This window comes from Megalobrama amblycephala, linkage group LG13 (assembly GCF_018812025.1).
Source record: "Megalobrama amblycephala isolate DHTTF-2021 linkage group LG13, ASM1881202v1, whole genome shotgun sequence".
Lineage (NCBI taxonomy): Eukaryota > Metazoa > Chordata > Actinopteri > Cypriniformes > Xenocyprididae > Megalobrama > Megalobrama amblycephala.
In genome coordinates, this window is record NC_063056.1 from 4,792,336 (window position 1) to 4,809,314 (window position 16,979).

General features: G+C 35.9%; 1 protein-coding gene across 3 annotated transcripts in view; it reads right to left on the reverse strand.

Annotated features, from left to right (window-relative positions):
• Window positions 1–16,979, reverse strand: part of adcy3a (adenylate cyclase 3a) — a 41,502-nt gene that overhangs the window by 7,476 nt on the left and 17,047 nt on the right. For 2 of the 3 annotated variants that reach the window (XM_048152961.1, XM_048152960.1), the window contains 9 exons: window positions 16,726–16,891; window positions 16,525–16,644; window positions 13,829–13,971; window positions 12,090–12,251; window positions 10,549–10,636; window positions 4,548–4,664; window positions 2,736–3,004; window positions 1,908–1,989; window positions 757–915 (listed from right to left, as the gene is read on the reverse strand). In XM_048152961.1, the coding sequence (XP_048008918.1) occupies window positions 757–915; window positions 1,908–1,989; window positions 2,736–3,004; window positions 4,548–4,664; window positions 10,549–10,636; window positions 12,090–12,251; window positions 13,829–13,971; window positions 16,525–16,644; window positions 16,726–16,891 (1,306 nt within the window). The remainder of the gene's footprint in view (window positions 1–756; window positions 916–1,907; window positions 1,990–2,735; window positions 3,005–4,547; window positions 4,665–10,548; window positions 10,637–12,089; window positions 12,252–13,828; window positions 13,972–16,524; window positions 16,645–16,725; window positions 16,892–16,979) is intronic. The other variant, XM_048152962.1, reaches the window with a different exon arrangement.

The window sequence follows — 16,979 nt, forward strand, 5'->3', positions numbered from 1 at the left end:
AAATGTAGCTAGCTACTTTTTGATAGTAACTTGTAGTGTAGCTAACTACTTTTTCAAAAGGGTAGCTTGACTGTAGTTTAACTACTTTAATTTATGAGTAGCTTGTAGCTTGTCAAACTACAGTTTCAGAGTAGCTTCCCCAACACTGCGTCTACACTACGAAACCAATATCTGATTGAATGCGTTTCCGACTGCGTCTTGAAGTGGTCAGGAGTGGACAAGCTCAAAACGTTTTAGACCTCGTTTACACCTGTATTTACTGTCGACCACTTGTGATCCGATCGACCAAAATGCATCTTAATACCAGGTGTAATCAGGGCCTAAAGGTTTGAGAGCATGTTGTACCGGCTCCTGGTAACCACAGATATGGGCCGCCGCAGGTGAGTAGCTGAGTATCTCTTCAGCAATCCGATGCACAAACTGCCGCAAATAAAACAGAAAGTTTGGCATCGCATCCTGAAGCTCAACACACAATCATCTTCAATAAAAGTAAAGAGACTAAATGATGCATTGCAGGCTTTGATCTTAAAATTAGCTGATGCTAAATAAAATCCAGTGCATATCTGTTGCTTTTGGTGATGTGAACTCTGTTGAATTTGCATATTGCGCAAGAATTATTTTAGTTTTGCAGAGACACATTTTATGTGGCCAAAAATGGAACACTTTTAACAAATCGGATAGCTATCCGATCAGTAAAAACGCATGAAGTGACCAGGTGTAAACAGGCTGTAAAACTGAGCGACAGGAATTTCTCACCTCGTCCCTCTTCTTGGAGCCCAGGAAATGTCGGGCAACATGCTCCGGAAGCATATTAGTGACCAGAGCCTCGTTCCAGCGCCTCATCTCGTACACCTTCTCCTTCTGCTCATGCACTTCAATCTTCCACAGGAACAGTGTGCGTGCGAGCTTCTCCACCTGAGTGACGCCAACAGAAAGAAACAGTGAGAACATCCAATAACGTTCAAATGTCAACGTGACATTAAAGACATTTATAATGTTACAAAAGATTTCTGTTTAAAAAAATGTGTATCATGGTTTCCACAAAAATAGTTTTCAACATTGATAATAAGAAGAAATGTTTCTCGAGCAACAAATCATCATATTAGAATGATTATTGAAGGATCATGTGACACTGAAGACTGGAGTAATGATGCTGAAAATTCAGCTTTGATCACAGGAATAAATGATATTTTACAATATATTTATAGAAAAATGGTCAGTTTAAATTGTAATAACACTTCCCAATATTACTGTTTTTACTGTATTTTGATCAAATAAATGTAGCCTTCTTTCAAAAACATAAAAAAAAATCTATTCAACTACTGAAATTTAGTCTACTTTAAAGGAATATTTAACCCCAAAACAAAAATTCTGTCATTAATTGCCCAACATCATGTCAATCAAAAAAAAATCTCTTTTGTGGAACACAAAAAGTGCATTGCTGAACAATATAATAATGCCAGTAAATGGGAACTGGCATGCCAAGCTCTAAAATGAAAAGCTAAATGCCATAAAAGTGCAGCAAAAATAATTCATATGACTTGTGCTCTACATCCCAAGACCTTTATAGCCAAATGATAGCTTTGCATGAGGAATGTTTGTTGAAAGATGTCCCCTCTACCCAAGCAGAAGAACAGACAAAAAGATGTGTTTATGTCATCTAATGTGCCTTTTAACCAAACATCATTGACATCAAATCTGACAGAGTGCATCTAATGTGCCATATTTAATTTGAGAGCTTTGTTATTCACGATTTTCAGGTGAATAACAACTAATTGTTTGGTCTGTTTCTCAAACCAAGTGACGTCAGAAGACTTGGAATATTACACTAGTCATATTTTTAAGGTGTTTTAAATTTTTTAACTATGCCTTTAAGAATTGTTCAGAGAGAGAAAGCTTAATCTTACATGTCGGGAGAAGTAGTAGAAGCTGACCATCATGATGAAGATCATCACACTCATGGTGTATTTGGAGGGCACAAGATAAACTCTGTAAAAAAAAGAAATGAAGCCTGACATATGAAATAACAACCAGAAAACTTTTTATGTATAAATGGAATAATATGTCTTGGTAAGATGATATTTAAATGCTTAGTTTTATGATCAAAGCTCTATATTAAAACATATAATGCAATCCAATACAATGAAAAGCCCGATGATCATATTTGATTGCTTACATTTGAATATTTTTCTAAAAAACATTATGTATACATTAAGTAAACCTAAGTTGTTTCAGTCCAGTAAGTGTTCATCATGAAGTATTACTGACAAAATAAAAGTTATTCTTATGTTTGCTTTGTAAAAAGACAAGCTGAATGTGGACGTTTTTACAAATATACTGGCTAAAAAAGTGTGAACTATCAATCAGATGACAGAATGCTTGTAGAAAATTGTGTACAACAGGTTTTTCAGCAAAGCTTTGATCATGTTGATCAATTAGAAATTTGCGTATCAAATATGATAGAGTAGGCTTTATAAGGTTAAAAGTGACTGACACCCCATTTCTCTCTGATATTCTAGGGCTTGAGAAAGGACTGGTCCACTATATATGGTCAAGAGTAAACTTTCAATCAATGTAGGTTTGATCATTATATCATGCAACAGGTGAACATTTTCTGAAGAAAAATACTTTGTTCAAGTCCCTAATGCAACAGTAGTAGTGATGCTTGCCTTGAAAAAGCCCAACTAATACTGTAACGCAGTATAATATTTGACCCTGATTAGCGCTTGACCCACCTGTATTCCTTAAAACGAGCCTGATCGTACAGGTCAAAGATGTCCCTCCAGCTGTAGATGTTGACTACACCTGTAGCTACAGTGATCAGCAGCATGAGCGTGAGTTTGACCATGTGGCTGACCTGCACCAGCATGGTGGTGGCAATAAGAGCCAGTACGGCGATGTAGCTGTAGTATTTAGGATTCTCCGAACAGTTCCTGGCGGCCGCTGTGACCGGAGGGACCGCAGTCACCTCTCCTGTGGAGGCCTGAGGAGGCCGACAGCTTAACTGCAGAAGACATCAGATGTGAGACAGAAGTACTGAAGCACAGTGTTCAAAAACAGCATCTTAAAGGTGATGTGTGGTATTGTTTCAGTGTTTTAGATGTTAAAAATGATGTTTGTCCAGTTTGGGATTCGTAAGATTTTTGCAATGTTTGTGAAAGAAGTCTCTTCTTTTCACCAAGGCTGCATTTATTTGATCAAAAATACAGTAAAACAGTAATATTGTCAAATATTATTACAATTTAAAATAACCATTTTCTATTTGACTGTTTTAAAAGGTATTTTGTTCCGGTGATGACGCAGCTGAATTTCCAGAACATTTTTTATTATTGTCAATGTTGAAAACAGTTTTGCTGCTTCATTATTTTGTCCAAACTGTGATACTTCAGGATTCTTTGATGAATAGAAAGTTCAAAAGCAGTCTTTACTGCAAATTTTGATCAATTTAAAGGATTAGTTCACTTTCAAAATAAAATTTCCTGATAATTTACTCACCCCCATGTCATCCAAGATGTCCATGTCTTTCTTTCTTCAGTTGAAAAGAAATAAAGGTTTTTGATGAAAACATTCCAGGATTTTTTTCCATATAGTGGAGTTCAATGGGCACCAAATGGTTAAAGGTCAAAATTACAGTTTTCAGTGCAGCTTCAAAACGTTAAACATGATCCCAGATGAGGAATAAGAGTCTTATCTAGAGAAACCATCACTCATTTTCTAAAAAAAAAAAAAAAAATTATATACGTTTTAACCAGAAATGCTCATCTTGAACTAGCTCTCTTCTTCTTCTCTATTAGAATTCCAGCAGTGTAGACGCTGCTAAGTGTATTACTGCCCTCCTCAGGTCAATGTTTAAACTAAATTGTCATATACAATATGCTAGTGCAAGTATATAACAATTAGTTCAAACTTTGACCTGTGGAGGGCAGTAATACACTTAGCAGGGTCTACACTGCCAGAATTCTAATAGAGAAGAAGAAGAAGAGAGCTAGTTCAAGATGAGCATTTATGGTTAAAACGTATATAATTTTATTTATTTCTTTTAGAAAATGAGTGATGGTTTCTCTAGATAAGACCCTTATTCCTCGTCTGGGATCATGTTTAACGCTTTGAAGCTGCACTGAAACTGTAATTTTGACCTTCAACCATTTTGGCTCCATTGAAGTCCACTATATGGAGAAAAATCCTGGAATGTTTTCATCAAAAACCTTAATTTCTTTTCAACTGAAGAAAGAAAGACATGAACATCTTGGACGACATGGGGGTGAGTAAATTATCAGGAAATTTTAATTTGAAAGTGAACTAATCCTTTAATGCATCCTTGCTCAAAATTGTTCATTTTTTACTGATCCCAAACTTTTGAGTGGTACTTTATATGATCCACAGTATGTTAAAAAGTAGTATTTTAAAAGTACAAAAAGTTGTGGAAAACAAAAGAGGCTGTTCAAAAAAGCTCATGATTGACAGACAGACAGATAGATAACATTTGCTGAATTAGAAAAAAAAAAAAAAAAAAAAAACTTTTTTTAATTCATTCACTTGTTTCTTACCATATCCACTATGTCTGCCATTGTGACTATGAAAATGGCTGCCATGGCCCAAGTGTTGCGAGCCCAGCGCGTGTGATCAATCCAAGTGGAGAACGACACCAATCTCTTTGGAAATACCTGAAAGCAAGACGAAAAGCTTCTTAAACATAAAAATCCACACAAACATCCAGTCATAGCAAAAGGTTTTAACAGGTCATGTGCGTACAAGGTTATCACAGTAAGTGACCAATAAAATCAATTGAAAGGCCTGTGATCTAATCACAGTATGTATGCGTTTACTTCAGCCCTGGGGTGGCTGGATGTACAGTGTTTGTGGAAACAATTGATTTCATCCATAACAACATGATTTTTAAAATCAATAAATTTATATGTCCTTTGTCTGTTGCCTAGTGGACGAGTGTGTGACTGTCTCTCCTTTCAAAATCACTTTATCTCTGCACTTGCTGAGTCTGTGTGTGTGTGTGTGTGTGTGTGTGTGTGTGTGTGTGTGTGTGTGTGTGTGTGTGGCTATGAGGGAATCAATACTGGTAACTTTTTGTTGACCTAACTAATGAGGATGAATCAGATATACTGGTGCATGCTGGAACAATAACTGGATGAGGATGAGCCTCAGGGACAGCATTTCACTCATGTAACTCGTCACATTAATATTACATAAGAAGTTGACAAAGATGCATTAGACATGGAAACCTTGTTCGGCAGAACGTGGATCACGACCCCAGAGCCTAATGGAAAGCATAATCATGCAATGCTCAGGAAATCTCACTGCGAAGAAGAACCCTTTACACAAAAGCCAGAACTTTTTTTTCAGGAGTGGCCAGGTTGGGGTGGCAAAAATAAAATTAATAAATAAATTCTGCTTCAAATCTAGAGAAAATCACTTGATATTCATCTAACGTTGAACCTGTATATCCTGCGTGGACTACCTTAACATGGATGTGGAATGGAACACACATAATACAGACTTGGTGTAACTGCACCTCAATAAACACGGGTCAAACTGGCCCCACTGCAATAACAGTGCTGCAATTTCACAGCATGTGACGTGGCGAAACACTCTAGCACATCGATGATGCGTCATAATTATTCATGAGACTGCGTTGTCTTATCATGCGAGAAATAATAAATATTCATGACAGCACATAGACTTTCATATGACAGATGCTTCAAACTGAGAGATCATACAAAGAGTAGTTGGCACGTCCTGATTTTGCAGAGTTAGACATGTTCCTGGGTAAACATATTTTGTTGACCCTGGAACAACATTCCTGTCTGAATATGTAGTCCTAACCCTATCCCTACCTGCAGAACCTGATTTCACCAAGTACAGCATGTTCCTGCATCAACTTTTTGTTGATCCTGGAACAACATTCCATTCAACCAATCAGATTTGAGTTTACAGTTTACATCGACTTTAGGTTTACAACCAGGGTTAGGTGCTTCTATATCAGTGATGTTCTCCTATCATGTCCCTCTGATTTTAGGGATGACTTATGGGTAGGGTTAGGTTTAAGCAGGGCCGTAACCACCAATGGCATTGAGGGGGACAAGTCCCCCACAATAATTGGAAATGGCCAAATTGTCCCGCCCAATATTTGATATTTCTTAAAGGTGCCCTAGAACCAGTTTTAACAAGATGTAATATAAGTCTAAGGTGTCCTCTGAACGTGTCTGTGAAGTTTCAGCTCAAAATTCCCCATAGATTTTTTTTTTTTATTAATTTTTTTAACTGCCTATTTTGAGCCATAATTATATATGCACCGATTCAGTGCGCGGCCCCTTTAAATCTCGTGCTCCCCACCCCCGAGCTCGCAACTATAATACAGTGCATAAACAAAGTTCACACAGCTAATATAACCCTCAAAATGGATCTTTACAAAGTGTTCGTCATGCATACTGCATGCATGCGTCAGATCATGTGAGTAAAGTATTTATTTGGATGTTTACATTTGATTCTGAATGAATTTGAGGCTGTGCTCCGTGGCTAACGGGCTAAAGCTACACTGTTGGAGAGATTTATAAAGAATGAAGATGTGTTTATGAATTATACAGACTGCAAGTGTTTAATAATGAAAATAGAGACGGCTCTTGTCTCCGTGAATAGAGTAATAAACGATGGTAACTTTAACCACATTTAACAGTACATTAGCATCATGCTAATGAAACATTTAGAAAGAGTTTACAAATATTACTAAAAATATCATGTTATCATGGATCATGTCAGTTATTATTGCTCCATCTGCCATTTTTCACTATTGTTCTTGCTTGCTTACCTAGTCTGATGATTCAGCTGTGCACAGATCCAGACGTTAATCCTGGCTGCCCTTGTGTAATGCCTTGATCATGAGCTGGCATATGCAAATATTGGGGGCGTACATATTAATGATCCCGACTGTTGCGTAACAGTCGGTGTTATGTTGAGATTCGCCTGTTCTTCGGAGGTCTTTTAAACAAATGAGATTTATATAAGAAGGAGGAAACAATGGAGTTTGAGACTCACTGTATGTCATTTCCATGTACTGAACTCTTGTTATTCAACTATGCCGAGGTAAATTCAATTTTTCATTCGATGGCACTTTTAATGCTGCTCTCCATTACACAACACTTTGTGTGTTGTTAGGATGACAGACAGTTTAAAAAGTTACATTTTTAGGCTGGTCTTCCTCAGCTGTCTAACAGCACTCGTCAATGTCAAAATGATGGCCAATCATCACAGTAACACAGTGATGCAAACTACACAACTTTTTGATGGAATTTCTCCATTTTTAATTGAAAACATGCTATCATTTAAAATTATGTCATCCAAAACTGAATGTGACGAGCAAGGTGTTTTTTACATTTTTGACATATTAGACATACAAACAAGAGTGAATGTGTGCATATTTTTTTTAAAAATAGAGTTTAAATTGACTACTTCACAACTATAGGCTACAAATACATTCTTATCTCTTCTTTATTCCCTTAAATCCATTTAAATCTTTTAATTATTTCAATTATTTAAATAAAAATCCCTTTTTATTAGGACTTTGGTTCCCCCAATGTTCAAGACATGGTTAGGGTTTAAGGGTAGGAATATGATTAGGACTAAATTTTCAGACAGGAATGTTGTTCCAGGATCAACAAAATATGGACGTGTATCCCTACCCCTAAACCTAACCCTACCTATAAGTTATCCCTAAAATCAGAGGGAAATTATAGGAGAATAACACTGATGTAGAAGCACCTAACCCTGGTTGTAAGCCTAACCTTGACATCAACTGTAAACTCAAACTGTAAACAAATCTGAGTGGTTGATTGGAATTTTGTTCCAAGAGCATCAAGATCTTGATCCAGGAACATGTTGTACTTGATAAAATCAGGTTTTGCGATTAGAGATGCATTCAACCGTCTAAATGAGTGTTTGTTTCCATGGTGTAAGAGTTTAGGAGTGTTGCATGTGTTTCCTCACCATGATTGTTCCCGACTGTTCCCACAATACAAATTACATTCAGAACAGTTCAATGAACACAGTTTAAACAGTAAAGATTTTATTGTGCAAAAACCGACAAATGAATTATAGGCTACTAGATGTTTTACGCAAACTAAATCACTGATATCCAAATGGTGGACCCCGGCATGTTTCCATCTAGACCGCGAGACAGAACGGTAGCACCATTTTACTGTTTCTAGTAGAAGTGAGCAGTGTGTCAAAACAGCGGTGCGGATCACACCACCACATCACGCCACATTAATGGTACGTGTCCACTGGCGCAGAGCAGAGAGAGTGTTTTTAATTTATTCCAATGAATTAAAGGGTTAGTTCACCCAAAAATGAAAATAATGTCATTTATTACTCACCCTCGTGTCATTCTACAGCCGTAAGACCTTCGTTCATCTTCAGAACACAAATTAAGATGTTGTTGATGAAATCCAATGGCTCAGTGAGGCCTCTATTGAGAGCAAAGCCATTTAGTCTCTCAAGGTCCATAAAGCTACTAAAAACATATTTAAATCAGTTCATGTGAGTTCAGTGGTTCAATATTAATATTATAAAGCAACAAGAATATTTTTTGTGCACCAAAATAACGACTTTTCAACAATATCTATATGGGCCGATTTCAAAACACTGCTTCATGAAGCTTCTGAGCTTTATGAATCTTTTGTTTCGAATCAGTGATTCGGATCTCCTATCAAACGGCTAAACTGCTGAAATCACGTGACTTTGGTGCTCTGATTCACTGATTCGATTCGTAAAGCTCTGAAGCAGTGTTTTGAAATTGACCCATATAGATATTGTTGAAAAGTCGTTATTTTGTTTTTTTGGTGCACAAAAAGTATTCTTGTCGCTTTATAATATTAAGATAGAACCATTGATCTCACATGAACTGTTTCAAATATGTTTTTAGTACATTTATGGATCTTGAGTTTGAATGGCTTTGCTCTCAATAGAGGCCTCACTGAGCCATTGGATTTCATCAAAAAAATCATAAATTTGTGTTCTGAAGATGAACGAAGGTCTTACGGCTGTAGAACGTCATGTGATCGACCGATATAGATTTTTTAGAACCGATTAATTACCGATACCAGTAATTTTTGTGTTTATGTGCGCAATATATGCAGAACCAATATTTATTTACTGTTATACTTCTGTGTTGACACGATTACAACACCACTGAACTGAACAAACCATTTTATTTATAACAATCATTCCCTCCTTGCATAGAAAACAAATCTTATTTTACACCAATAAATTTTGTTAATTTTAAACTTCATATTACGAAAATAATTTTATTTATACAAAGCATCAGCAGCGACACTAGTGTTAACAATAAGCAAAATGAATGTAGAATATCTAATGTTTTCAAATGGAGAAAATAAATTAAAGACAGGAGTCATATCAACTTTGCAGAAATGTAATACTTCATTTAAACTACAGTTTTAGTAGATTTATAAGCTGTTTAACAGGCTAAAGTAAAGAGTGAAGAATAATTCGCTGGATAATGTTAAATAACTGTATGATATTCTCTGAAATATTGGAATATAACAAACAAAACATCGTATTTTATTGCATTTCTCAACTTGTATGTTATATCAGAATTATTAATAATGTTTTTGTTGTTCTAGATTATGAAATATCTGCTGACAAAGCGCTGTTTATCTCTGCATTTACACAGAGCTATACTCAAACTGCAATCGCTCGCAGAGATAATAAATAATGAATTTCCATAGAGTTGTGTTTACTTGGATGTTTATTAGCAAATGAATGGTTATATAGTAAATGTTTATATAATTACGGTGTTTTAAACGAGTGAATCGTGTTAAAAGTTACATGCGATGGCCGTGGAGCATTTCCTGAGCATCAACCCGCTGAGTGAAGAGCAAAATACAGATGACTTCACGAGACTAATGATGAGCATAGACAACAGAGAGAGAATTAAATTCAGCGCTTTTATTTCCAACATGTGCTCATTCATAGCTGTATTATTTAATTCATGCAAACTTAATTGGTACAGGACGGATTATCTTACGTGACTCCGTGAACTTATCTCTATTTGTTAGAGACAAGCTGCATAAACTAGCTACATTTCAGGCATTTATCTAATTTGTGCATTAATGGCTGTTATTTAAATAAATAAAGTTTACTAATTACAGCAAAGCAGGTAAGTATACATGTGCACGCCGTTTTCTCGTCTCCCCTCAGATGCGCTGTAATTGCGATCCTGTGCGCAATTCTCAAAACACCCACAAGATGGCGGCGTTTATCTGTAAATCTGATATTACAAAACCTATATCCGATTATGGTAAAATGCTTAAATATCAGGGAAAATATCGGTAAATCGATATATCGGTCCTTCTCTAATGAGGGCGAGTAATAAATTACATTATTTTCATTTTTGGGTGAACTAACCCTTTAAATCCCCCACCCCAATGTTTCACTGTAAACATCATCCGATGCCAATTTGGTAGACATTGCCCAACCCTACTGTGATTGGTTATGGGAGGTGTTAGAACAGTAACTCACCCGTGGGAAAATGGCGGCCAGCGAACAGATAGTAAGAATAAGCAGCAAGACTTCCCCTACGGCCAGAGTCACATAGTTTGTAACCAACCTGTGCAGAGCAGACAGGGGAAAATGAAAAGAAAGACACGAGAACACACAGTAATACAGCAATAAAAAACACACTGGCATCACACTGGCCGTTCGTTTTAATATGCCTCTGGTCATAGATGGATGTTGAGGCTTTTTAGATCGGCTAGAATCTGCGATCTCTGACCTAGTTTGTTTGTTGGCTTCTGTGGCTTCAATACACTGTGTTTCTTCCGCCAAATGGCAACCCGGGGTGTTAAAATACTATTGGGTAAATTGGCAGTGGGCGGAATCACACAGACCAAAACAAAACAGACAAAAACAGACATTCTGACACGAACACACATTTCAAAGTAGAATAACTGGAAGAATTGTTTTTCAGAGAAGTATGTGAACTTAACATATTTCCTAAATATCTGCAAACATATGTTTTTTTTGTGCTTTAGTACACTAAAAAAAATCATACAGCAACTTTAAGGGTATAGGGGACGATTTCGGACACAGCCCTAGTCATTCATTAGTTGTCATGGTTTCTACTTAGTCACACCTGTTCCCTGTTGTGTTAATGATCTTCACTGTGTATTTAAGCCTTCAGTTCATGTTCTTGTGATAACGTTACGTTGATTTGTGTAGTGTTTATTCATTCCCGGTGTTTATTAAAAGTGTTATCTTGGTTCATTCTGTGTTATCTCTCATATTGGTTTACTATAAGCAACTCCTGACAAGTACACTTATTATGATGTGTTGACTAACATACTAAATCAAATGTAAAGTTCTTGATTATAATTTTAACTTTAGTGTGTTGTTTAACATTACATTTAAAGTTTAAACTGCGACTTCATCATTAATTACAAATATTTTTGAATACATGACATACAAGTTTCAATAGAAATGACATTAAAGTATATTTTAGTTTACCATAAAAGTTTGTCAGTACATTCACTTAACTAGGTTTCAATAGACAATAGAAATAATTAAAAAATACACATATAAGTCCTACTTAAGTGAGTCATAAAAGCACTTTTAAGTTCAACTAATTGCATTTAATATACATTTAAGATAAAATAATTTAATTTTAATTATAAATAATATTAAAACATTTACATAAAACATTCAGTTTGCACTTAAGTACATAGTTTTAAAGTTAACTGATTTCCACAATAAGTACTCCTTTTAAAACTACGCTAAAGTGTACTTCTTTTTCACAAGGGTCTGCACAGATGAACTGGAATCAAATCAAAATCAGAATCTAATTGAATCAGGAAATCCGTATGATTCCCAGCCATGAATGAAGGTGGATATTTCATAGCCAGAGACAAAGGGAAACGCTAAGTAGCAACAGGGCCTTATTTTTAGACCAATAAACAGATGCTATAATAGCTGTAAATAGATTATGACTGGCCTTTGTTGACCTTTGGCTGCTAAAACAGCAGGCTTGGATGAGGCCGACCGTGATTTGTTAATAGTTAACTGACCAGGGGTCAATGAGGGCCTCCATGACAGCAGTGAAGAGCAGCACCACACACGAGCAGCTGAAAGCGGCTCCACTCTGCTTCTCCTTCTCCACCGAGAAACGCGTTTCCAGCTCCGGATCGGTGAAGCGCAGAGACAGAGGATTAGTGTACTTCCCTTTCAGCCTGAAGTGCACAAGGAAACACACACATAGGGTGAATTCAGGTTGATTGGGACACTTTTTCCAAGTCATCTCAATGGTAAAAAGTGTCCCAATCAGCCTGAATTCACCCTACAGGAGTTCAACACAACCACTGTGAAAAATACATGCTCTGAATGTGCACTTGTAATGTACTTCAAATCTTAAAAGTATCTTTTTAAAACATTGTACTTGCTGACAATATAATAATAATGTAATAAAAGGCCAGCACACTTTCATGGATGTAAAAGAGAGTACATTTTCATGACTATGCTTTAGTACACTTTTAAAAAGTGGATTTTTTAAATAATATCAAATTAAAGTTTTACTTTAAAGTATATTTTAAATCATTACTTTTATAATTTTTTGCCGTGCTTTAAAGTATACTTATTTTTATGTGTTGAATAACACAAAATACTTGCTTATAATTTTAAAGGTGCTCTATGTAAGATTGACAGCTAGTGGTTGAAATGGGTACTGCAGTCCAAATTCAAAATATTGTATGCCCCGCCCCCTCCTCCTCAGACTCGATGCTCTTGCAGTTTGAAGACACGCAACAGGAGCGAGCTCAATTGACAGTGGAAGGCGAGGAGACTTACACACTGTAAGATAATTAGTTGATTTATTGGTTTATGATGAGTTGATATCGCGTTTTCATATGCTCTCATTCATAGAGATTTTTAGATGGATGCTGAGGCTTTTTAGGTCGAGTCTGAGATCTCTGACCCAGTTTGTTCGCTGGGTTCCATGGCTGCAATTCGCTGCATGTGTTTTCGCCAACTGGCAACCAGGGGTGGCGAAATACTATTGGGTAAATTGGCAACGTGTGGTCTTGTACAGACCGAAACAAAAACAGAAATTCCGACACGGAACGCAAATTTCAAAGTAAAATAACTGGCTGTAGCAATGGTTTTCAGAGAAACGAGTATGTGAACTCAGCATGTTTAATAAATATCTGCAAACATATCATGGTATTTTTATGCTTTAGTGCAGTCAAAAACTTACATAGAGCACCTTTAACTGTAGTGTGTTACTAGATATTAAATTGAAAGTTAATATATTTTGAATGTACTAAATTGCAACTTCATCATTACAAATGTGTAATTACAAATATATTTAAATACACAACATACTAGTTTCAATAGAAATGACATTAAAGTAGATTTTACTTTACCATAAATGTTCGTCAGTGCATTCAGCAGTACACTTTAACCATATATTTCAAAGACAATAGAAACAATTATGAAAAAAATACATATAAAGATGTACTCAAGTCCTACTAAAGTGTGTCAAAAACACTCTAAAGATCAATCAACTAATTGCGTTTAATATAAATTTAAATTATAATATATTTTCATTTAACATGCAATTAACTGTCCGAAAACATTACATTCAGTTTGCACTTCATTGTGTTCTTTTTAAGTATATTATTATTTATTATATAAGTTCTTAATCTTTTTAAAAAGTATTATATGTATTTCTATTGTAAATGCCCTCCTGTAAATCAGTGTTTACAGAGGCTGTCCACACACACACACACACACACACACACATAAAACGTACGCTTGTACGGTCTCTCTCTCCAGCAGAGCTTCATTGAGGAGTTTATTGAGCTCCTGCTCATTCTCCTGAGCGTCGATCACTCTCTCAGCCAGATCACGCAGACGTAACCGACGCCGCGGGTTTGGAAATGAGGGGTTCACCACCTGTGACCAAACACACACATGATCACATGAGAACATGTCTATGATGTGTGATCTGCATGTGTGATCACTTATTTATCCAAAACCATTATCATGCCAAATACATAAAAATTCAAGAGCAACACATTTTCAGCACGACAACATTGTTAAATGAAACAATGCATCCCTATAGATCCCTTCACACTAATTATGAAATGCCAGATTATGGAAATAGAGTACAGTTCAAAAGTTTGCGGTCAGTAAGATTTTTTTTTTATGTTTTTGAAAGTAGTATCTCTTGCTATTATTTGATAAAAAAAAAAATGAAATTTTGTAAAATATTATTTATTTGTTTTGTTTTACTATTTTTTTATTTATAAATCGTATCTTATTTATTTTTATTTTATTATTTATTCTTTAAATATTATATTATACATTATACAATATAAAAGAACAGTTTGGTATTTTTTTCTATGTGAATATATAGTAAACTTTAATGTATTCCTGTGATCAAAGCTGAATTGTCAGCATCATTACTCCAGTCTTCAGTGTCACATGATCCTTCAGAAATCATTATGATATACTGATTTGCTGCTCAAGAAACAATTCTGATAATCATCAATGAAGCTGCTTGATATGTTTGTGGAAACTGACTTTTTTCCTCCACTTTTTTGGAGGATCAGGATTCTTTGATGAATAGGAAGTTAAAGGTGCCCTAGATTCAAAAATTGAATTTATCTTGGCATAGTTAAATAACAAGAGTTCAGTACATGGAAATGACATACAGTGAGTCTCAAACTCCATTGTTTCCTCCTCCTTATATAAATCTCATTTGTTTAAAAGACCTCCGAGGAACAGGCGAATCTCAACATAACACCGACTGTTACGAACAGTCGGGATCATTAATATGTATGACCCCAATATTTGCATATGCCAGCCCACGTTCAAGGCATTACACAAGGGCAGCCAGTATTAACGTCTGGATCTGTGCACAGCTGAATCATCAGACTAGGTAAGCAAGCAAGAACAATAGCAAAAAATGGCAGATGGAGCAATAATACCTGACATGATCCATGATATCATGATATTTTTAGTGATATTTGTAAATTGTCTTTCTAAATGTTTCGTTAGCATGTTGCTAATGTACTGTTAAATGTGGTTAAAGTTACCATTGTTTATTACTGTATTCACGGAGACAAGAGCCGTCGTTATTTTCATTTTTTAAACACTTGCAGTCTGTATAATTCATAAACACAACTTCATTCTTTATAAATCTCTCCAATAGTGTGTAATGTTAGCTTTAGCCACGAGGAGAGTCAAACTCATTCAGAATCAAATGTAAACATCCAAATAAATACCATACTTACGCGATTAGACATGTTGCATGACGAACACTTTGTAAAGATCCATTTTGAGGGTTATATTAGCTGTGTGAACTTTGTTTATGGTGTTTGGGGCATGGAGCACGAGATTTAAAGGGGCCGCGTACCCTGAATTGGCACATTTATAATGATAGGCATTTAAAAAAATTAATAAACAAAAAACTATGGGGTATTTTGAGCTGAAACTTCACAGACACATTCAGGGGACACTTAAGACTTATATTACATTTTGAAAACATGTTCTTCGGCACCTTTAAAAAAAAGCACTTAATTGAAATATTTATTTTTTGAAACATTATAAATGTCTTTCACTTTTAAGAAATTTAATGCACCTTTGCTGAATAAAAGTGTTAATTTATTTTTAAAAAATCTTACTGACCAAAAACTTTTGAACGGTAGCGTAAATAGGTTGTAAATGGTATTTCACATTAACTTTAAAACATATAGATATAATTTACACACATATCAACTTTATTACAACCATAACACTATTTTAACATGATTATTATTAACAGAACTTTCCTTCATGTATGCACATTTTTTCAGGGACTGATGCAAAATCCTTTGCAATTATATTTGGTAATTAAAGAACCTTTTAAGTAAGAACCGAATTAAACAGATTCCGTTAGTCTTAGAAAAATTCCAAATGTACGTAACTACGTATGTTTCCATCCAAAGTTGAAAATTTTACTTGTGCGCAAACTTGAAATAAAGCATAAATCATTTGTGAATAAAGCACCATTTCCATCCTATGTGTTCCTGCAAAATATCTAATAAAATTAAAGTTGCTGCAATTGGGGAAGAAATTGCGGCAGACGAAACACTACAAACGGTCGGATGCTGGAGTTTGGGAACGTAATCGTGTGAGAAGCTTCTGGGAGGGAATTAAACCAAATCTTTCTGATGACAGACTTTGGCTCAGGCATTTCAGAACAACCAAACCAACATTTGAGATGCTGTGTGATGCGATTGGTCCGCTGGTTAGTGATGTCATGTGAGTTTTTTGTTGCACATCCGATGAACCTATTCGGTAAATGTGTTTCCATCGTAGTTTGTCCAAAGTGTATCCTTCTTATCGGATAAAACAACATCCGCCTAAATTGAGCGCATACGTTTTTATGCAATAACCCAAAAATTGCATACAAAATAGGTGGATGAAACACATAGCAAGTGTGTGAGGTCATCATGTTAATACCCGTGTATCCAGCTCCTCCGGATCCTCCGGTGTGGTACATGCCGTGTGGACGCTCCCATTACACTCCGTGGTGTTGATCAGTAATGGAGAATTCCCATTCGATGACGTCACCGAAAGCTTCTGGAAAAAACATTAGAGAGAGCATGAGAATGAGAGAGACACAAAGAGATGGAAATGACAGTAAGAGGAAATGACACTCACTACTCCATTGATGCCATTTTTGCCCACGGGTCCCTTGGGCACCACCACCAAGTATGTTTCAATGCCCCTTTCCTTCAGGTATTCACAGCGGTCTCCTCCATTCCCTGGCTCCACATCAAACTCCCCGTGCAGACACTCCAGGGTATTCTGGGAGATGTGCACTCGCCTACCAGAAACATTTGAGTTCAAGCATAGCCTGTTTTCTGAGTCCGTTACTGGCAGACATAACCTGTTGGTCTGCTGATTACACAATA